Here is a 24,460-nt window from a genome sequence, read left to right as displayed (position 1 = left end):
AGAGAGACAAAGAAAGATTTATAGAAAGGAAGAGGGAGGGGAGGAGGGACATAAGTACTGTGGCAGGAAAGGAGAGGAAGTAGGAAAGGCAGGAGGAGTAAGAAGGAGGGATCTGCTGGAGAAGTCAGGAGGAGAGGGGATCAAAAGTAAACGTAGATGATTGCCCTTGGCAAACAGAAGGGCTATATCACTATCCAAGAGTGGAGTGAAGGGGACAATAGGAAATGATTATAGAAGGATATGAGATGGAGAGGCGTGAACAAGAGGATGGTCTTTGCAAATGGTCTCTATTTATTTTTTCAAGAAACTATGAGACAACATCCTCAGCTGAAAAGTATAGGGAGGAATTTGGTAGGAGGTTTGAGCACAGGAAAAAATTTCTAGACTAGTCACTATAGAGCGGGATAATAAATCTACTGGGAAGAGAAATAGGACTGACTTACTATAATAAACAGTTGAAATTATGTAAAATGAATTTCTAGTGGATTCACTCAGTAGTTCCATGATAGTCTCCAGTTCTATTCAGTAGCACATAAGTAGATAAAAAGGTGATAGTAGTAATTCAGGGTTAGGTTGCAAAGGTATGAATGGCAATAGGTTGGTTCTCTGTTGTTCTTCTATCTCATTTAATGTTATTTTATTTTTTTAATCATTGTTATCAAGTTGTGATGATAACTACATTATAGTTTATGTCTGATTGTGCTGTCTCCTATATTCATATTTGGAAATATTATTTCTGTGAGAACAATTTCTCAAAATGCTCTACATTCAGGTTCCTGGGTGTCAGTGAGAATTATTATTTATTCAGATCATTCAGCACATCTTGCTTGGTGATTCTAGTCCATGAATCAGGAATCTGACCTCCTCCCTTGAATCTGAACTTGTAATGCTCTTCTAATTGTGTCCTAAAGTGACACACAAACCATTTCCAGTATGGCTGGGCGGATGTGTCTGGAGTGATGCTCCATGTGGCATATTCACCACCTGCCTGACGATAAGTCTTATATGGGAAAGTCTTATCTTCATCACGAGAACGATAAAATGAAACATCACTTGCTACATAGCTAGTACAGAAACCAAGTGAAAACTCATCAGTATTGTGCCAATGTCCACCATTGACAGCACGCAAACGATGGAAAGGGACACTGTGGTCCTCACTGTGATCTTTGACTGTATTTGTACAGATTGCCTTGCAAAAGGGACATTGCTTCCAGCAGCCACTGAGCTGCTCAGAGAGTATAACTTGAATCTCGGGCACAACTCTCTCTATAAATACAACCTCACATGCCTCTCCTACCTTTTGGATTGCACTATCCAGGCGTTCATTCATGGCTTCTCTGAGGAAATCTATGTCAGTTATCTTCTGGTGTTCAATGCTTCTTAAGTCACCTCTTGGAAAGGTCAAATAACACCCCAACTTATTACACAATGTGTCCAGCCACACACAAGCAGAATTGTTTTGATCTTTAGCTGCCAGAGTTGACTCCTGAATAGCAGAGAAGATGATGTTCTTAAAATAGTTCAAATTGTAACTTAAAACATCATTCAATTTGTCAGTTCCTCTATTTCCACAGTATGCTTCAATCTCTTTCTTAATGTAATTTTTGAAAAACCCTTCTGGTTGATGGATATATTGCCAATAATGCACAAAGTTTTCTTCCTTAGCCAGAGAGATGAGAATATGTTTTTCCAGGTTGGATCGGTTTCCATTGAAGGCAGGACAGTTAGCCCTAATCTCCCCAGCAAGGTCAAGGGCTGCCTTTTTCCAGATGGCTATTGGAAGGGAAGCAGTGAGCTTGTTCCCCAGAAAATCAGCAAATGTTGTGATGGAGGTTGCCCCCTGGCAGGAAATCTTAAAGCTCATGAAGAAATCCTCTCTCTTGCTTTCTAGATATGTGACAGGATCATGAGCTCTCTTGAATGCTTTGTGCATATCCCAAAAAATAGCTGCTGCTCTTTGACACAAATATAAGGACAAATCCATTTTATATTCACTTGTATATGTGTACCGAGATTTATTGGATGCAGAATCAGTTTCCTTATCTATCAATCGCAGTATTTCATGGAAATAACTTTTGTTATAATCTCTTCCCATTTTTGAATTAGATTCAATAGTTTCCTTGACCAGAGATATGATGTCTTGGGTAGTTTGATTTATGATCACTTTATCACTGTCTGCTATGGAAGGTGTGTAAAGGTGATATTTTTTCTTCATTTTCACATGTTTTTCATACTCAATGGAAAATGTTTTCTTTCTGGAACAAGCTTGAAGTTTGCTTCTGACATTGTGCTCCTGTTTAAAATGATCTAGAAAGACATTCTCCAAATCCACATCAATATTGAGGTTTTCAGCAGTAGAGGAACTTGAGGACACTTCACAGACCCACATTGTCCAAAGTTGATTGAACTTTTCTCTCAATTCATCCTCATCTAATTCCTTACCCATTACTAATAAAGCCACATCTCTACTTCTCAACAATAGCTGTTTTTCATATTCTGATTTCTTTTTATCCAGTTTATCTTGACTTGTCCTTGAACTAAGAAAATCAATGGACTTTCTGGTAATTTCTGAAACAAGTGCCTCCTTAAGATTTCTAAATTTATTCTCAAAATTTCCCTTCCACTGAATCAGGATTTCATTGTCTTGGTCTTCATCAAAATATCTTTGAAGTTCTTGCCTGATTGCTTCATATTTTTCTGCAACATTTGCCTCAATAGAACTTCTGGTGAGATCCAGGATCTCTCCATTTTGAATCTGATTGACCAACTGGTTTTCCAACACTAATAAATGACTTCTTAGCTGCCAAGACCAGTTGTTATACATTGCCTCAAGTTTGCTTATGGCCATGATTTCCCTGGTATTCTTAAAGCTAAAGATGAAGTTTTCATTCACCAAAGCTTTCCACAAATCCTGGATCCGAACTTTTACCTCAGATATCTTCAGGATGCTGCCCTTGGATTCTTCTTTGGCAGCCAAGAGAACTCCTTTTTTAAGATCTTGGATGTTGTGACTATAAGTGGGGTTGGGAGCAGCCATTGGAGGATCCCCTTCCCATAGATGAGCAAAATAGTGGACCTGGGTGTTTACATCAAACCAAATGACATCACTGAAGCAAGTAATATCGGTGCATTGTTCCTGTTCTGCAGCAGTGACTGCCATTTCATCCAGTCTCTCCTGCAGTCTTCTTCTCCCTTCCATGTTCTGATCTTTGGCAGTCATTTCCCCCACATTCTGATGGACAAAGAGACAGCTTGGAGAAATGTTTACTTGTTTCATTCTCAGAAAGGCCTGCACGGCAATTTGCAAAATATCTTGCATTTCTGAAGGATTCTCTCCAAAAATATTGATCAAAGTCAGATTTCCAAGTCCAATGACGAAGGTTGCCAGCTCATTGTCCCGATTCTGTGACTTGTTCATAAGTTCTGGGGCCCGGAGTCCTTCTGTGTCAACCACAAGGACAAAGTCAAAGCCCATCTCTTCCTGCAGGGTTTCCTCCACCTTCACCAACTGAATGTAGGCTCCTCGTGTGCATCGCCCTGCACTGACATTGAACTGAAGGCCAAACATTGCATTCAGCAAAGTGGACTTCCCTGTGCTTTGGAGACCAAGAACAGAGAGAACAAAAAGCTTTTTGTCTCCAATTTTCTCAATTAATCTGTCAAAAACAGCTGACACCCACTTCAGGGGTACATAGGAAGCATCCCCATCCATCAGCTCAAGGGGATATCCAGAAACCATCAGGTCGGCAGCAATCTGAGGAAGAGAGAAGAACACAGTATGCCTTTGGGATGAAACTTCTTCCAAAGCTTCATAGATCTGGCCAACTTCTCTGAGGATATGAGCAATACCCAATGAGGAATCCCTGATCTCCTTAGAAACAGTTTCTAGTTCCATTTGGTGGTATTTTAAGGAGATGTCCTTGGATCCCTTTTGGTTTTCTGCCAATGGCTGCAACCACAACTGCTTGTGCCTCTTATAAAGCATTTCCAAGTGACTTTTGGTCAGAGTGTCCATAAACATATCCAGCCACTGCAGGAAGTACAACTGAGTTTTGTTGTCTCTCTCAGAGTGAGATTGGAGCACTTCCAACACCGATCGCATTAAGTCATTGAGAGGAAATGCCCTCTTTAGCTGTGTTTGTCTTATTATTTGCTTTTCTGTCTCAATCTCACTCTTGTGCTGTTCAAGGCTACGGTTCCCTTTCTCTCGCAGGTGGCAAAGCTCCTTATCCTTCTTACACCACTGGTGCCAAAGTTCTCCTTGAAGAGGCAATAATGTCTCCTTCATTTCAGACAATTTCATCTCTTTCATGAGGGCCATCAAAGATTCTGCTTTTCCCTTGGCCTCCTGACACTCCTCTCTATCCAAGTCTACAAGAAAGCCATACCGGCGAGCCACATCTGCACAGTCTTCCAGACTGAGAAAGGGACCTGAAGACTTCAGCAGGCGATTGATGACACTTGTGAGTTGATCTATTAATTCTGCCTCATTTCTATTCCTGATCCCAATTCTCACTTTCAGGCCAGAATCATTGCTTGTAGTCTTATCTTTGTCATCAAACAAATAAACCAAAGGTTTGGATGACTTCCACAGATCCCGGACCATTTTTGTGGTCCTCTCACTTTTGTCAGAAGCAGAAACAAGGACCACCGTGACTGAAGCAATTTCCTGCAGAAACCTGAGCTGGGTCTCATAGTCTTTGGCATCTCCATGGAGATTGGTGAAAGCAACACAGCTTTCAAATCTGTCCTCACCTCTTCCCCCTGGGAAGAACCAGGAGATTTCTACCACACCTCCCATCAAGAGGCAGGACTTGCTGCTTCCTCGGCAGTGACGGTGGAAAAAAGTATCATGTTTGTGCTTACTCAGCAGAGAGTTCAAGATCTGAGATTTGGAAGAAGTAGCAGAATTCACAACTCTTATGAAAGACACGATGGGGATAGGTACTTGGAAGATAGATTGGTTATGAAAATTAATGACTTTGTCTTTTCCCTCTGATTTCTCTATCTGTCTCCAGTTTCTCTTGATCTGGCTGAAAGACCAAAGGGGAAATTCTATTACAGAATTAGAGGGATTGGGCACCACAAGAGGGAGAGCAAATTGGCAGATGGAAAGTTTGTTTGAAATGTATTGTCTCATGAAGTCATCTGCACAATGAAAAATCATCATCTGGATGTCCATTGGGTGAATGTGGGGCTGATCTGTGGTCAAGACATCAGAGGACATGTCACTATCATTAAACAAATCATCATAAGGATCTGAAGTGTCATCCTCAAGGTTTCTGAGAGTCACAGTCTGACCAGTCATTGTGTCTCCCTCTATTTTGCAGACCAAGTATCTAAGTCTGTAATCCAGCATCAATAGCTTCTGTAGGAAATAAAATGGTAACTGAATTTCTTTATCTGGCTGAGTGTCATGCACAGAAGTCTTGTAAATCAGATGGAAATCTGCCCGACCCATCTTCCTTGGATAGTAACTTGCCAGATCAAGCCTCTTGGCTAGCTCTAAAAAGGTGGAATTTATCACTTCATGCTGTTTGATGGTAACTGGTTCTGGTTCACATAACTTTTTCTTTCTCTGAGAGACACTTTCCAGTTCTTTTCTCACCTGGTCCATCTGAACACAGTTCAATATAACTTCATATTCTCCACTGATGAGCAAATTCAAATCTTTCTCCAGAGTTTCCCAATCATGACCTGCCCTGGGTTTTGAGAGTACATGAAGCACTTCTTTGGACCATGACAGTCCCGTGAGAGATTGCATGAGCTCCAAACGTTGCTTCTTTTTTTCTGAAGACACAGAAATAGGACCAGGGGTAACTGTGAGTCCTGTGAACAGAAGGAATGCCTGAGCCATAGAGCCACACTTCTTATTAAGGTTCTGGTATTTTTCATGGGCTTCTTTCATTTCACATAACAGGAAATTTAATTCTTCACATCCTAGGAGATAATGAAAGGTTTGGTTTTCCTCCTTGTACCCTGCACCAACTGCAATGGAAAGTAACAGGAGATATGTGCCTGACTCTCCTGACTGTTTCAAGGTCTTCAGAAAGGAGCTGAGAAATGAACTGATCTTATAAGTGGCCTTTCTTCGAGCTTCTTCCATCTGTCCCAAGAACTCTAAGTTAGGATTTACATCAAGAAGGTTATTCTTTTCCTTTTCTAAGAGTTGAATGAAATCATCAAATTCTGTAACTTGTATATGTTGTTGCTGCTTTGCTGAATGGAAAATCCATTGCATGATTGAGTGACTCTGTGAGAAGTCTTTCACTTGATAGACATGAGGATACAGAAGGCTACGCAGCTGAGATTTAATGAATTTGACTTCATGAATTGGGAAATCTTTGTAAAAGTTATAAATGTCTACCAAGAACTGCTGCAGAGATGGGTTTTTGAGACAGATGTTAATCCAAGGGTCATAATTCCTGGTCTTCTCACTCAGATTTTGCATGAAATCCATCAGTTTCATCAACTTCTCCTGAGGCTCAGTAGTTTCCCAAGATTTTACTTCTTCTAAAAAAGACATGGCATCATCGATTGCACTCAGAAATTCCTCTCCAACCTGGGTTCTTGCATGTTTGCCAGTCAATGCTGTGTAAGTGTCTGTGAGGCAGTGAGTTAGTTGAAGGGGATCCTGAAAATCCTGTCTATGATTAGACAGAATTATGTCCCAGACAGGCACTAACTGATAACCTCGGTCAATGACACACCAGGTACAATTGCTGGCCACAAGACCAGCTTTCCATTGTGGAAGAGAATCCACCTCTGGGGGGCCTCCTGTTTGGTATACAGACAATTGGAATCTTCCTTGCAAATTAGTGGAATCTGTATTGTGAGAAGTCATTTGAGATTGAGAGTTTGATATGTTCATTCCAGCTCCAACTGTCACCCCAAAACCAGAGTAGCTGCCTCCAATATATACATCGAGTGCCTTGGAGGCTTGTTGCTTTACATCATGCAGCTCCTCTGACTGGAAGCCTTTTGTTATAGCTTTCCACCAGAATATTCCTCCCAAATGCAATGGGCCCTGGTTCACATGAGAGCCAAATCTATGGAAAAATGCCTCACATCTTTGCCTCAGTATGTGAGTTTCTGAATCATTGGAGTGGATCAGAAGTTTCTCTAACTGTTTTAACTCTTGCACAGCTGACCTGCTAAGACAGAGCTGATCTTGTGAAAAGTGGCAGCAAGCCAGTGGGATGTAGCTGAACCTGGTGGTGCAGCTGTAAGTGTTCTCAGAATGTTCCTTATGCAGTTCTCTGGAGTCAGAAGATTTGGTATTATTGGTGCTGGACTCCAGGCTCCATCCCCATCCTCCACCCTTGGCCAAGAAGCTAACAGTAAAGCCTAATCTCTCCATGCTTTGGGTAAACATAGACTCCTCATGAGAAGACGAAAATTCTTTGGTTTCCGTCCGTGTCCCCTGTTCTGGGCTGAGCAGAAAGATGTTCTCTGGGAGGCTGAGCAGTTCTTCTCTCCTCTCCAAAAGATCCACAGGCTGTCCAGTTTGGTAAATTCCCTGCAGGGCTAGGCCACCTGAAACTCGTTTCAGGAGTTCCCTGTCAGGAAGATTCTCCCTATTGGAGAGAGTGCCTTCCATGACACTGAGGTGTTCCTTCATATTTTCTATAACCTCTGTTAGGGGTTTCTTAGTAAGTGGCCAGTACTCTGGTGGGATCTCCATGACCTGCCTCAGCTCTTCTTCTTTCATCCTCACAATCTCCTCCTGGCGGCTTTTACCTTCCACCTGCATCTCCTTCAGTTCTATCAAGGCTGACTGTGCCTGATTTTGTCTCTCCTGCACTTGCACCCAGGACTTCTCTTGCATTTCCCATGATCCCTGGGTTCTAGACAGCTGAAGAAGTCTTTCTATTGCCCGTTTCTCCCATGGATGTTTCGACTGGGATTTCAGTGTCAGAACTTCCCTCTGTTCTAGGTGTTGTAAGGCTTGGACAGAGGTCACATCCAAGTTTTCCTGCAGCTTAGATACCCAGTACTGGGGATTCAGGCCCACTTCTTGCAACATCTTCTCCAGGTCTCTTATTCCAGGGTCTTCATGATGTGGGTCAATAGCATTATCCCTTGGTGTAGACATGGCTGTAGGAGAGTACAAAAAATTAATTAGTCAAAAAGTTGCTTTACTTTGGGAGGAAGGAGCCATGGGAAATATGTGGGGAAAGTTGTAAAATATTGAAGGGACTCCACAGGATATATATTCACTCTGTTCTTCTACCCCAGAAGCATCATTGAATGTATATGATATATGTGTAAGCAGAAATGTCTGATGATTTAAAAATGTGGCATCTCTAGCCTAGCAAGATGTGGAGGATAGACAGAGGACAAGAACATAAAATGGCTCAAATAAATCATGTGACCTAATCCTCTCTCCTCATCAAATTACCACTTAATAAATAGAATTGACCCAATGGTAAAAAGAGTCATGAAAATTTACTAGAAAAAACTCCTTAAAAAGCAAAATATGCCAAATCATAAAAGTAGGTACAAAATTTCAGTAGAGAAAATAATTCCATAAAAACTAGAATTGGCCAAGGGGAAGCTGATTACTCCCAAAGACATCAAGAATCAATATAACAAAGCAAATGAATGTGAAAAATAGAAAAAAATGTGAAATATATCATTGGAAAAACAATGGACTTGAAAATATAGATTGAGGAAAAAATTAAGATTTTTTGGGCTACCTAAAAGCCATGATAAAAAAAAACCTACATATCGTGTTTCAAGAATTATAAAGGAAAACTGCAGTTATATCTTAGATCCAAAGGGTTAAATTAGACGTTAAAAAAAAAATTGATCACCTCCTGGAAAAGATCCCAAAATGAAAACAGGAATATTATAGGCAAATTCAAGAGCTTCCCACCCAAAGAGAAAATATGCAAGCTACCAGAAAGAAACTGTTAAAATATCATAGAGTTATAATCGGGATCACACTAGTAGCTTCCATGTTAAAAGAGCAGATAACTTAGAATATGATACTTTAGAAGGCAAAGGAGCTAGGATTATAACTAAAAATAACCTATCAAGTAAAATGAGTGTAATCCTTTGGAGGGGGAAGGATATTTATTGAAATAGAGACTTTCAAGAATTCCTCATGAGAAGATCAGAGCTGAATAGAAAATTTGACATTACATTCAAACACAAGCCTCAAGTAAAACATAAAACCTTAAATATGAAAGAGTTATCATGAAATGACTCAAACATTTTGGAGAGCAATATGGAATTATGCTTGACAAGTTGTAAAACTGTGTATACCTTTTGACCTAGCAATACTACTATTAGGTTTACTTCCTAAGGTAAATAGGGAAAATGGAAAAGAATCTATATTTCTAAAATATTTCTTGAAACTCTTCTTGTGGCAAAGAACTAGAAATTGAAGACTGCCCATCAATTGGAGAATGGCTAAACAAGTTGTGTTATAATTGTGATTCTTGCAACATAAGAAATTATTAAAGGGTCAATTTTTTTTAATCTAAAAAGTCATACATCAAATAATGAAGAGTGAAATTAGTAGAACCAAGAGAGCATTATATACAGCAATGGAAATATTATTTAAAGAATGACTTGTGTATGTTGACCTCCAAAGAAAGAACAAAGACAAAGGTTTATATATACATTTTTTTTTTGTCACAATGATGACTTTTCTAATGGAGGAGGGATAGAAAAGGAAGAGGAATTAACAGATATTTTTTTAAAACATTATTTTATTTGTCACTTCCAAACATTATTCATTGGAAACAAAGATCACTTTCTTTTCCTCCCCTCACCCCCCCACCCCCGCCACCACCTCTCCTATAGCCAATGGATGATTCCACTGGGTATCACATGTGTTCTTGATTCGAACCCATTTCCATGTTGTTGGTATTTTCATTAGAGTGTTCATTTAGAGTCTCTCCTCAGTCATATCCCCTCCACCCCTGTAGTCAAGCAGTTGCTTTTCCTTGGTGTTTTTACTCCCACAGTTTGTCCTCTGCTTGTGGATAGTGTTTTTTTATATCCCTGCCGATTGTTCAGGGACATTGCATTGACACTAATGGGGAAGTCCATTACCTCGATTGTACCACAGTGTCTCAGTCTCTGTGTATAATGTTCTCCTGGTTCTGCTCCTTTCACTCTGCATCACTTCCCGGAGGTTGTTCCAGTCTCCATGGAATTCCTCCACTTTATTATTCCTTTGAGCACAATAGTATTCCATCACCAACATATACCACAATTTGTTCAGCCATTCTCCAATTGAAGGGCATCCCCTCATTTTCCAATTTGTGAATTTACAAGGAGCAAAGAGGTGAGAAACTTACTCAGAGGTTTTCTGGTGTGAACTTAAAATTTTAATCCTTCTTAGCTGTGAACTAAGAATGATCTGTCCTTTGAAAAACGTCTACTGTGATTGGTAGATGTGAGAACTTAGGGGAGGTGACATAGGAGGAAATTCCCTTTATAAGGAGAGGAAAAAGCTGAGTCTAGAGACTGTCAGAAGAATCTCTCTCTGGAGATGGAGCTGGCTGACCTGGTGTCTCTGAACACTAGAATCCTTGCTTGGACAAATCTTGTGGTGAGTGGATAAGGACTGACTGATCCTTCTCTTAGGGCTGGCCTGGGCCAGCTTATCCTTTTCTCATTATTTCCTTTTTTCTCTCTCTCTCTCTTTCTTTAATTCCTCATTTGCATTAATTAAAATCTCTATAAAACCCAGCTGACTTGGGTATATTTAATAATTGGGAATTTTTCCCTGGCCACCACCTTATATTTGATTTAAAACAAGACACTGTCTTGAAACCATATTTTCTGCGGTCACAATTTAAATCTTCCACTCTATTATCTGCCACAGTTTATGTCTTCCACTATTTTAATTATTACATGTGTTTGTTACTGGTTCTCTTTCTTACTCTTTGTCTCTTGTCATTTCTGTCTGACTCATGTGGTAAGTTGGAAGAAGTCACTTTCCCTCTCAGGGACTCTGTACCATCATGGGGTTGGAGTAAATCAACTGTCTATTCCCTCTGGGCCTCTTGGTGTTCCATAGAGTTATTGCTATGACTCTTTCTCAAATCAGATGAAAGACAGTATGTACTACATTCAGAATGTAAAGCTCTAGATCAGTCAGGATTGTTATTTTTGTTACTCTTCCAATAAATGACTCAATATGATATAAATATATAATTGTCACCCATAACCCAAATAATGGTAAACAATGATGTTACTATTTGTCAGATCTATGTTGATGTTATCATCAATAGGCTACAAATTCATTTGGGAGCATCACTGGATTCACTATAGCTTTTTCCCTAACATGTATTTTCTTAATCAGCAGACATTAAAAGTACAATTACTAATGTATGGGGTTGGATGATTTTTTTTTAAACCAAATGGAAGTTCTCATTCTTGAAAATGTTGAAAAAATACTAACATAGAGGGAGGGAGAGAGGGAGAGAAGAAGGGACAGAGGGAGAAAGGGAGGGAGAGAAGGAGGGAGGGAGGAAAGTGAAACATCAGTGACAGTTTTTCCTTCCTTTCCCTCCTGTAAGACACTGCATTCCCCTAACAAAGGGACAGGAATTTCATGTCTTATATGTAGTCAAACTCCAAACACATAGAAACTTTGTTTCTTTTCTTCAGACTCCCTCCCTTTCCCATAAAGGGCCGAAGAGGACACAGTATCAGAAGAAATAAATGAACTTGATCTGACAAGCCCAACCAATCAAGAAAAGACTAAAGATAACTTTCCTGGATGAGGGCAAGCAAAGCAAAGCCCTGAAGAGTCACCAGTAAATGAGCCACTCATAGACCCTTTTAAAGACATGTGGGACCTGGTGAGAGGGAGAGAGGGAAAGGGAAATAAGAATACATTATTACCCCATATGAGGGTCATATAGGTGCCCCAGAGTCCCCTTGAAGTATATGCCTGCCTGAATTGTTGATATTGTAAGATAAGAAAAGAGAGAGTCTACATTTAGGAGAGAGACCAGTCTCTTAGAGGGACCATCTGAAGAGAGAGTAAAGGAGGGGCAAAGAAAACCTAAGAATTTTAAGGAAGAATCAGAAGTTTGGATCCCAAATAACAACTCACTTCCAGCCTGGGAGGTAGAGAAGAAAAGTGGATTTCCTGAAGCTGAGAAGCCCATTTCTTTGGAGACTTACTATTCCCCTTCTGAAATCCTGAACACTTCCACTAAGACTCTCAGTTACAGCTGTCCAAAAACCTCAAGAGAAATTGTGGATTTGGACTTTTGAACAGAGCCACCCACATCTCTCTCTCTCTCTCTCTCTGACTCTGTCTCTCTGTCTCTTCTTTTTCCCCTCCCTCTTCCTCCACCTCCATTTATCTCTGTTTCTATCTTTCTGTTGTATTTCTGTTAGCCCAGTCTCACTACCTCTGTATGCCACTCCCCTTACTTTTCTATTCCCATCTCTTTCTCTCATTCTCTCCACCAGACATGGACTCCTTCATTTTCATATGTGTTGCCCTAGAACATCCTATAATGCCTTGGCACATGACAGATGTTTAATCAATGTTTGCTGATTGATTAATTGTGCTTCCTTTGGGCTCTTTCTTTTTTTTGTCTCTCCGACTCTGAGTCCTAGATCCACTATTAATGCAAGCTAACTCCCATCTCTTCTAGACAACTTAGATTCCTCATTTTCATGAGTGAAACCTCATATGAGTCTCTTTCACTCTTCCTATGGCACGTTTAGTCTGAATTTTATTCTCTCTCTCTCTCTCTCTCTCTCTCTCTCTCTCTCTCTCTCTCTCTCTCTCTCTCTCTCTCTCTCTCTCTCCCTTCCTCCCTCCCTCCCTCCCTCCCTCCCCAAGGATGCCTGTGGCTCTGGCACTTCATTCCCCACCAACCTTGCTCTCCAGGCCATATGTTGTGGGCTCTCCCTCTCAGATGTTTGGGCCCTAAGCCCCTCTGTCTTCAGGGATGCTGGCTCTAGCCAGCCTTATACTGGACTGAACCTTCCTTTGCCCTGGAGTTTTATACCTTCTGGATAGCCTCCAAGAATGGAAAAGGTCCATCTGGAAAACAGAAAGTGAAAGAATTTTCAAATAAGGAAAAGTTATTTATAGGAAAACATAACCAAGGAGGAAAGTGAACTTGCCCTACCACCAATCAAAGATAGCTTAAAGAGATAATTAGTCAGACTTGCTGATATTTAAATTTTTTTAAAGATCAAAGACTGTCTGCCCTTTGATCCAGCCATAGCACTGCTGGGTTTGTACCCCAAAGAGATCATAAGGAAAAAGACTTGTACAAGAATATTCATAGCTGCGCTCTTTGTGGTGGCCAAAAATTGGAAAATGAAGGGATGCCCTTCAATTGGGGAATGGCTGAACAAATTGTGGTATATGTTGGTGATGGAATACTATTGTGCTCAAAGGAATAATAAAGTGGAGGAATTCCATGGAGACTGGAACAACCTCCAGGAAGTGATGCAGAGTGAAAGGAGCAGAACCAGGAGAACATTATACACAGAGACTGAGACACTGTGGTACAATTGAATGTAATGGACTTCTCCATTAGGGGCGGTGTAATGTCCCTGAACAATCTGCAGGGATCTAGGAGAAAAACACTATCCACAAGCAGAGGACAAACTGTGGGAGTAAAAACACCGAGGAAAAGCAACTGCTTGACTACAGGGGTTGAGGGGACATGTCCGAGGAGAGACTCTTAATGAATACTCTAATGCAAATACCAACAACATGGAAATGGGTTCGAATCAAGAACACATGTGATACCCAGTGGATTTGCCAGTCGGCTATGGGGGGGGGGGGGCGGTGAGGGGGGAAAGGAAAAGAAAATGATCTTTGTCTCTAATGAATAATTCTTGGAAATGATCAAATAAAATATTGTTTAAAAAAAAGATCAAAGAAAGATATTGGGTATTAAAGAACCAAGTACATAAAGCTGTAATAATAATAACATTTTCCCCATATTTGTGAAGAAAAGCTCCCTCCACCTATAAAGAACTACCTCTAATCTGCAATTTATAGTCATGCAATTTTGCCCTGAGAAACTGAGAGGTTAAGGGACTTGCCAAAGGGAACACAGTTAGTTTGTATCTAAGGCAGGTCTTGAACCCTAATCTTCCTGAATCTGAGGCCACTCTCTAACAACTATAAGTCAGTAATTCCCATATGTTTTATGATGGTCTCTGAGCTGACAACTACCAGAAGTATATTTCCAGCCTTTGTCTTTCTACTGAGTTCCAATTTCATATCATGAACTGGATGTCCCATACACATCTCAAACTCAATGTTTTGAAAATTGCCCTCATTATCTTCCCCCTAAAATACACCCCTCTTCTGAACTTTCCTTTTTTCTTTCAAGGGTACCATCTTTTCAGCTAACTAGGTTTATAACCTCAGTGTTATCCTCAACTCCGCACTTATTCCATATGCCCACTCACTTGCCAGATTTAGTGGCTTCTTCCTCCCCAGTATCTCTCTGAGCTCCCTTCAACTCCTTTGCACATCTACTGCCCTGCTTCATCCCTCATTACCTAGAACCACAGTGGTGAACCAATGGCACACGTGCCAGAGAGGGGCACTCAAAGCCCTCCCGGAGGGTATGCATGTTATCACGCCAGCACAGAGTTCATTACTACAAAGCCAGAGGGATGAAGGGTTAGGCTGTTCTCCTCCCCCTTCCCATGGGATCCTAAGGACATTCCTCACATCACCCACCCCTCTAAAAGATTCATCATCACTGAACTAGACTGAGTAACCTCTGAATGGGTCTCTCAGATTCAAGTCTCTCCCTTTTCCCAATCATTACCTGTACATCGACCAAAGTGATTATTATAAGGTCCAAAGTTGGCCATGCCATTCTCCTACTCAATAAATGTACTAGATCCTTATTACCTAAAGGTTCAAAGGTAAACCTTATTGTCTTTTCATTTAAAGCCTCCAGATATACACATAAACTCTTTAAATAACTGGTAAATAGGACTTGAAGGGTCTATTGTATGTTCAATAAAGACCAGAAGCAGCCCCTAACTTCACAACCTAGTTATTATCTCCTCACTGTCTCTCACCTCATATGTTCTCTGCTTTGTTATATCTAGTGCCTTTTGTCTTTTTATGCTGGCTTATAAATTTTATTGAAATGTGTTTGATCATAACAGACAAAACAGCACTCTGAACCACAAATATATATATGCACATATATATATACACAAACTTAGGGGCAGCTGGGTAGATCAGTGGATTAAGAGCCAAGTCTAGAGACAGAAGGTCCTGGGTTCAAATTTGATCTCAGATACTTCCCAGCTGTGTGACCCTGGGCAAGTCACTTAACCCCAATTGCCTAGCCCATACTGCTCTTTTGCCTGGGAACCAATACACAGTAGTGATTCTAAAGTGAAAGGTAAGGGTTTAAAAAAATATTCAAACCAAACAGATAATTAAGACAACATTTCTTCTTTCCCCTTGCCCAATCTAAAATAAACAGTGCAAGAGAGCAAAGGGAGTTTGTATGTCTTTTTCTTTTAAATAGACAAATGCAAATTGGTACATCTTTCTACTCAGAAATAATTTCATTGTCCTTATTCTTGTAAATCCTTTAGTCATATCGCCTAATTAACCACTGGCCTGAAAATATACATATATGATTACATATATTATCATTGGATTGACAGTTTTCACTGTGGTGCAGTTTTTTGCAGGGTTATAAGGTTTGGCAATGTGCCCATTGCTGGGGACTCCATGAGGCTTGAAGACAATGTTCTTGCTATAAACACAGCAGGAAATAAGAGCAGAGCAGTGCCCATGCAAATAAATTTCCAAGTATATTAGGGGGGCAGGAAGGAAGGGAGCACAATCTTCAGTATGCCAGTGGCCCTTTCAGGGGTACAGCAAGGGAAAGAGGCAAATCCCAACTAGGAATTGTAGGAGAAGAGTCAGAGCCTGGGTCAGTATCTAACTTGAGATTCCAGAAGTTGAAGGTAAAAGCCAGAGATTACAACAAAAGGTGGGACCAATTCTCAGCAATCCCATCCATAATTGTGGAACAATGATTGCAGCCCCCAGAAAACAGAAGGGGAAAGTACCAAATGGCTTGCTCGCCCCATGCAGGAATATGAGAGGGGACAGAGCCTGGTCCTGGCACCAAATCACAATTCAGAAACTGGGGTTATATTATGAGTAAACAGAAGAGAGCTCTGAATAGAATGAAGGAATACTATGGTTTAAGAGAAGCCCAGGAATTAAACCCAAAAGAAGAAAATAATGCCATAACTATAAGGCAGCTAGTTACTGCAGTAGATAGAGCATTGGACCCAGAGTCAGGAAGTCCTAAATTCAGATATGGTGTCAAATACTAGTTGAATGACAAAGTTGGCTGACAAAGCCATCTGTCTGTTTTAGTTTCCTTGGGTGTAAAAAGGGCATAATAGTGTTATGGGTGGGAAGGATCCCTTTGGGATTCGGGAAGGATACCTTTTGCAAGCATGCAAGACTCCAAAACTTAGCTTAAAAACAAAAAAGATATTTATTAATTTATAAAGTAATGTTGAGAGTGGCCAGGAGGATAGCAAGGTAGAACAGCAAGATAGTGAGCAGTTCCTTGGGAGGACAGCATGAAAGGAAAGGCTGTTCCTGCATGGATGGAGAGGCTGTCCCCCAGATGACATCAGTTCTGGGGTTTATATACTCTTTAGATGCTATGTCCTGGTATGGACAAGACCTAGAGTGTTAGTCCCTCAGGCATTTGGTGGAGTGGGGTGGTCATCTGACTGGGGCCTGCCTGGAGGCATAAAGATTCATCTCTTTGTCCACCTTAAGTCTAGAGGACTATCAAAGAGGATAAACATCTCAGGACCCTGGATGAGGTCATTGGGTGTTTCTAGGTTAAGAGTCACAAGGATGCAAAGGCAAGGGAGTTTCCCTGATAATAGTTCCCTGGGTTTCTGGGGTACAGTTCCCATGTCAATAGCATCTACCTGGAAGAGTGGTTATAAGGATCAAAAAAGACAGATTTCTAAATGCTAGCATTAGTGCCAAGCATACAATTGATGTTTAATGAATCCTTCCTTCCTTCTTTCCTTTCTTCCATCATTCATTCATTAATTCATTCTTTCATTTGACAAACAAGAGAAAAGAGTGGCCAGTCCATAAAGACTTTAGAAATGACCCAAAGAAATTAAGCCAGAGAAAATGAATAAAAATAAAATTAGATATCCTGGGGAAAAATAAATTGGAAATAACACAGAATAGAACAGAAGATGAAGACCATTACTCCAGCAGTGCACTCCCTGAAGAAATGCCAAATGCAAGAATTAAGTATGGTTTTGTTCCCTTTTTTTTTTTCAATTTTAAGAGCTAAAAGAAAAAGGGAATGAAAAATGGAATAAAAAAATTAGAGGAACTTACTATTTTTCACAATTGGGATGAGTGTGATAACAATGACAACCCACCCCAAAATACAGTTACAAATCTGGAGACAGAAAATGAGAATAGAAGAGTAGAAGATATCATTTTCATGAAAAAGAGCACACCACATAAGTGAAGCAGGAATGCAATGGTGGATGTAAAAGAAAATATTATATAGGTTCCTAACACAAGAATCCTCCCCTCCCTCCTCTGTCTGACCCCTCCCCCCACCTTGTCTAGGGGCCAGGACTTACAATTTTGGCTTGAAGTCTAGCCCCCAAATAGCAAGACACATGAGCTCATCACATGGGAGGGGGCAACAGTATCACTCTAATTTTTCAAGAGTAAGAAGAGATAAAGGAGCAACTGCAGCTGGGCTGTCTCCTTCTTTCTTGGGCCCTGACAGCATCCTTGAAGTGAGATAAAAAGTCTGGTCCTGCAGATTAGAAAGGTAAACCCAAGTCCATCTTAGAGATCCCTATTCTCTTTGGGGAGGATACCTGAATGGAACTGAAGTGGTACATAAGAACAAGAAGAAACCGTCATCCCAGAAATCCTAAATTTACCTTCCCTTTTATTTGGGTTGGTTTTCTGAAGTCATAAAACTTAAGATTGATATTCATTGGGGGAAAGGGGAAATAAATGACAGCTCTTTGGGTATAGTTTGGGTTTTCTTTATTTTTTTTTCCAGCGTCTGGAGGTTTGTCCCTCTTTCCTCTTTATCTCTTACAGTCTAGGTTTCAGAAATGAAACTGGTGGGAGAAGAGAGGGGACACAGGGAAGATGCAGTAATTCTGGTTCAGATGTTTGTTTCACTGGCAATATGTCCTTATCTCTGTCTCTGAACATGCCAGTTCTGTTTCTGACCAGGATAGTGGGAGCGAGTATTGGGGGGGCGGGGGGGGGGGGGGAGGAGAGGAGAAGCTCTGGATCTGGGTGATGCTGAAATGAAACCGGCTAGTCAGTGTTGTTTTAATATTGTTGACAATTTTGTTAAATGCCTTTTCATGTTTGTATGTTCTAGCTATTTCATTTTTGGTTTTGGCTCCTTTTTAAAGAGAAAATGTGACATTTATGAAAAGCCTACTAGAAAACCAGTTTTCTTTTTCCCCCTTTCAATGACAAACCCTCTAGATAATTAAGGTTGTGAATTTTTATTTTTGCTTTGTTTTTAATTAACGTTTGTCATTCAGAATAGAATTGTGTGATAATGTTTAAACGGCAAAATAAAATATGGTTTTGTGCAATAAAAAAATCTGGTCCTGGACTTCCTTGAAGCTTAAAAACAGACTTGTTTACATGTATCATGTCTAGGGGGGTTTGGGGGTGTAAGCTGGCTGCTTTACTTGTGAAGATCTTGGGAGGTATAAACTGGATGCTTTACTTTGTGAATCACACACTTAATTCTATCCCATTCAGGAACACTTTTTTAGAACAAGTATAACAAGAGGAAAGAGCAAGAGGGGATAGAGGTATCTCATGGACCAGAAAGGGCCAAATACATGCATATAAAGAGGATTTTGTACAAATATATAAAAATTCAATAGCAAAGCAGACAAGAAGAGAGAAAAAGAAAGGAAGGTTTGCATCAAGGGTAGGGTAAATAGATAAGGGGTCTCAGCCATATGGGATTCTGAGGACTGGCCTCAGAGAGTAAAATACAGCCTTACATACAAACTCAGTGCTTCCCTCCCCCTCCTCAGAACCCAGTATACAGAATTATCAATTTCATTTTAAAATCATTTCCCAGATTATTTCTCTTTCCCAGAATTATCTCATTTAGCAAAAACACTTCAGGTCAGATGCTCACGGCCCCGGATTTCAACCTTTTCAAAAATAGTAGGAGGGGAATTGAAAATAGCCTGCTCAGCTCAATCTATTGAGTTAAAGAGAGTCCCTGCTCTGTTGTCTTTTTTATTATGTTCCACAATGCTAAGAATGTGAGAGTGCATGCAGGGACAGCTCATGTCATATTTCACACACAGTCCATTCTAAAGCCCTCCCATTTTGACTGAGAAAGATTAAAAAAAAAATTCCATGGGAATGACTGAATGATATTTCATCTCTATGAAGATTGCTAATATCCAAACTTGAATTCCATGCTCATTTAGATTTGCCCTAATTGCCCAAAAGAATGAGGTTATTGGAGGCCCCTCTGAGGCTGGAGGGTTTTTAGACTCAATCTGACCCTTTTGCCAAAAGGGGAGGAAAAATGCAGGATGCAGCCCAGGAGAATGTCCAAGAGATTGAGCTCATGGTCCTCTTTCTCACTGAGACAGCGAAATAAGAAAAGTATAAACCTCTCATTCTGCAATATCTCGTTTTACATAATATCTTTTTTTTTCAATTCTATGTTGTGGTGGTGCAGGGGATTGAGAGCCAAGCCTACAAACAGGAGATCCTGGGTTCACGTCTATCCTCAGACACTCTCCTGCTCTGTGATTCTGGGATCCTGTTCCAATATAACCTTCCACAACTGCCAAATTGATTTTTTGAAAGTCATGATTGAGTCATGTCACACCCTGCCCCCATTCAATAAATTCCAGTGTCTCTCTCCTGCCCACAGAACCAATGGGTTAACCCCCATTGCCTAGCCCTTCCCATTCTTCTGCCTTTGAATTGATGCTTAAAATTGACTCTAAGATGAAAGGTAAGGGATTTATAATAAATAAATCCTGTATTAGAGGCTATATATGATGTTGAGCAATGGAATAAATGATGGGCAGAATTGAAAGCCAAATCCTCTAACTGCAAATCTATCCCTCTTTCCACTACTGCTTCAAAGGATGGTTCTTCTCAGGTTATTCATGGCGCTTGTGATACTGAGGAAGTTCAGAGGGTTTGGAAGAATCTGAAGACACTGGGTGCAGTCATTTTAGAGGACTGGGGAACTCAGAGACTATGGATTTATCAAGCCATTTAGAAGGTTCAGGAGATTGAACAGGTTTAGGAAACATAGAGCCCTCGGGTTATTTTAAGGAAAAGCTTGTGGCGGGATTCTTAAACAGGTTTGCATTGGATAAGGTCACCTCTGGTCCCTTAAAACCTCAGATTTTATGGGGATTGAAGAGGCTCAAAGGGCCAGAGATCTAAAGATGCTAAAAGCAAGAAGACATTTATTGGGTCTCAGAGGCATTTCTCTAATTATGAGTAATCAGGATTGTCATTCCTCTCTGGTACTCCATACCTTCTTTGCCGTGCCCCAATCCTTTATCCTGAAGTCTCACTTCAACCCTGGAATTCACACATTGGCTATGCAATACACTCCAACCACCCTCTCTTAATGTAAAGCTTCTATCACAACCTTCACTGAAAGAGATTCTAGGAAAGCCAAGTCTTATTCTTCTGGATGTGTTCTATGTTTCTTCTACCATGCTCCTCTTGCTGAGTACCTTTGACAACCCCTGCCCTATTCAGCTTCCTTTTATGTGTTTTCTTAGCATATTAATATCTAAATTCCATGAAAGCAGGGATTATTTTTCTGTGTATTCATAGTTTGTTGTTGTTGTTTTTCAGTCATTTCTAACTCTTCATAACCCCATGGACCATAGTTATCCATAGACTTTTCTTGGCAAGGATTCTGGAGTGGTTTGACATTTCCTTTTGTAATCACCTGGCACTTCATAACTACTTCTTAACTGACAACCTGTTTTGAAGGGTTTTTTGTTTGCTGTTTTTTTATTTGCCATTTCTTCCTTGGAGAATTAGTGGCTCATATAACTTCACTATTGTAATAACTTTCAAAATTGGTCCCCATGCCTTCCCACAACAATCTGTCCTCCCACAATGGCCAAAATGGTTTTCTAAAAGTCATGATTAAGTCATGTCACTTCCCTTTTCAATATATTTCAGTGTCTCTCTTCTGTCCTCATCACCAAATAGCTCCCTTTCTCACATTTAAAGCTCTTTACAAACTAGCCTTTTTCTACTGGTTTTTCTTTTTCTCTGAAACTTTTTTCATATTCCTAGGAAAGGTGGGGATGATTGGTGGAGAAGATAAAAGAGCCTTTCCTTAGAAGAACCAATTAAAGGACAATCTCCTTTACTCTAATACCTGATACCCTAAAGTGATCAGACTAAAGACTACTGGAATGGAAGTACCCTCTTCCACTCACTTGGAGGCACTTTCAACTAATTACTATTGAATTTAGATTCTAGAAACGGGATAAAGATATGTTTTCTCATCTATTCAGAACCCAGAACTGTATTGTTATATATCTTGATTATCTTTATCAGAATCTGTATACCTAAAATTGTCTTAGAGCTAAGTCATCTTGAAAAGCATTGTATTTAACTAGATCCTCTTCTCTCCACCCATACAGCAATACCCTTATGAAATCCTTTTTCAACTTTCACCAAGAAAGTTGCAAAAAACTCTTTAAACACTATTTCCAGTTATCAAGCATTTCTTATGATCTCCTCCCACCCTTCTTCTCTCTATTAAAAACAAAAGAAAGCAATTCTTGTAATAAATATGTATCATCCAATAAAATAAATTCTTCCATGAGTCAAAGTTATACTTGTTCACAATATTCTTGTTAATAAAAGGTGTTCTCCTGATTCTGTTTACTTCTCTGAATCAGTTTATGAACATCTTTTTTCTCTGAAATCATTCACTTAAGTGTTTCTTACAACATAATAGTAATGCATTATTTTTCAAACATCATAACTTACTCATCTATTCCCCTTAATTTGAGTTCCTTGACATAATATTTGTAGGATATTTTCCTTTCTCTTTCCTGCCTTTGGAGTATAGGTCTAATAGTACTATGGCAAGGTCAAGGGTATACATAATTTAATTCCTTTAGAGGCATAGTTTAAAATTCTTTTCCAGAATGGCTATACCAATTCATATCTCTATTAACAATGAACTGTGTCTGTTTTCCCCCAATTCCACTAACATTTGTCATTTTCCTTTTTTTGTTAATGTTGTTGGTTATGAAGGAGAATTTTAGAATAGTTTTAATTTGTATTTTTCTTATTATTAGTAATTTGGAGCATTTCTTTTCACATGGCCATTACTAGCTTTAATTTCTTCCAAAGATTACTGCCTATTCATATCCTTTGTCTATTGACAATAATTACCTTTTAATTGAACCCTCTATGTCAAGATTCTCCCCAATCCTAACTATCCTCCCACCAACTGATAAAGTAATTTTCTGAAAGCTTAGGTGTGACTTGGATATAGATCAATATTATATTAACTAAAACTTAAGCACAAAGGACAGAATAAATATTAATCTTTTTTTTCCTTATACTTCAACTCTGTCTGTTACACTGAGTCTATTCTTATTCTCTATAGAAAGCTAGAATGGACCCAGAATAATTTCTCTTAGAAAGAACTATATTGCCAACTAAATTAAGAGAAAGAACTTTTCAAACCTTTAGAGTAAATAGTTTAGAAAAGAAGTGCTGACTCATCCTTATTGGCTGGTTTAGCCTTCTGGAATCTGACCATTTGAGAGAAAGACCAAGACTTTCAGGCACAGTAAGAGATGTATGTCTGCTCTGTTATGGTAGGATTTCGGGTGAGGAAAGAACAAGAGGGAAACATATAAATAAATTATAATTTATTGTTTGGGAAGGTTCAGAAGGAATAAGGGTTTAGGAATAAACTTATATTTAATTGAAAAGCTAATATCTATTAACTATCTAAACTATATTACTAAGCTAACCATTAACTTCCTAATAGCCAAGTCTCACTCCAGGACTCCAATCAAATAGGGCCAGGATATCAAGTGGGTAGATGTCCAAGTAGGTCCAGAGATCTTCTCACTGATGCTGCCATCAGAACAAATCCAGAAAACCTCTTTCCTCTGTTGATCACAGGAGAAAATCCTCTTCTAACCTTAATCTCAAATCCTTCAGGAGAGAAGACAGTTGGGCAGATAGAATCTTCTCTTGGATCCCTCAGACTCCTATGTGACCCTTGATCATATACTCCAGTCAATCGTTATCTAAGATTTAAATCTCTCAGTTTTTGCAAACCTTTTCATCCTTTATCACATTCCCCCCTTTTACACAAACCAGAAATCATGTTGGAAAAACTATTTTTGAACTTGTGCACAATCTAAAATACTTACCAGTTACCTAAACTAAGAAATCTACCCAAAATAACAAACAACCTACACTCAACTGTCTTATTCTAACTAACACTAACCTATTCTAAGGAATTTTAACAAGGAAAAAGGAAAAGGAAAACAAAGTAAATAATGAACAAGTACAAATGTCAAACAAGAAAAATCAAAACAGCAAATAACATCCAACAAAAGATGAACATAACTTCCATTCAAACATCAAACGTAAAATACTCTTATCAGCTATTACAGAACATTGTACTACTATTGCAGTATATTAACATTAAATTTAGAGAAAATTTTTTGAAAATTATAATAAACATAACATTGTATAAGTTTTATAGTGAAAATCAAGCCAAATATTAAACTCACTTATGCAAATACACGTAACAATAAATATTAGTGAGCTATGTACATAATTTACATATATGCATATAGCACATACATAGAATATATACATGCATGTTATACATATGCACATGCATACTTATGTACACTTCATATTTACATGCATTTTACATATAAGCATACACTATAATACAATAATTTACAATCCTATTATACACCCTATTTACATATATTTACATATTTATTTATAATTTTGTTTGATATGTGATATCATATGTTTTTTGTGCCGTGTAAGGTATGATGTAGTGCAAGTCAATATCTAATTTTCTTATCTTATCTTACTTAATTTTACCAAACTAATATCTATCTTCAAAATACTTCAGCCTAACTAAATTTCTATACCTAAACTAAATCTAAGTATGTAACTACATTTTCTTAGTAAATAACATATCTATAGCTAATCATAAAACTGTTAGTATCCTAACTATACATTGTTTCACTCATATAAGAAGTGATTCAATGTAACCTAACCATGTTTATGTTTTTGTCTATGTTTTGTTATGTTGTTATTTTTTCTATGTCAGGTTGTTTTGCTATTTTAATGTCAGTGTTACTGTTATGTAAGAGTTATGTTACTATTGTATGCAACATA

The 24,460-nt window shown here is 39.1% G+C and overlaps 1 protein-coding gene across 1 annotated transcript in view; it reads right to left on the bottom strand.

Annotated features, from left to right (window-relative positions):
• LOC100030998 (interferon-induced very large GTPase 1-like) overlaps window positions 1-24,460 on the bottom strand; it is an 81,729-nt gene that overhangs the window by 9,563 nt on the left and 47,706 nt on the right. Inside the window, exon 2 of the mRNA XM_056826172.1 lies at window positions 920-8,097. Within this exon, the coding sequence (XP_056682150.1) occupies window positions 920-8,097 (7,178 nt within the window). The remainder of the gene's footprint in view (window positions 1-919; window positions 8,098-24,460) is intronic.

Source organism: Monodelphis domestica, chromosome 4 (assembly GCF_027887165.1).
Source record: "Monodelphis domestica isolate mMonDom1 chromosome 4, mMonDom1.pri, whole genome shotgun sequence".
Taxonomy (NCBI): Eukaryota; Metazoa; Chordata; class Mammalia; order Didelphimorphia; family Didelphidae; genus Monodelphis; species Monodelphis domestica.
The sequence above is the reverse complement of the archived record's forward strand: the minus strand, read 5'-3'. Positions and strand labels throughout refer to the sequence as shown.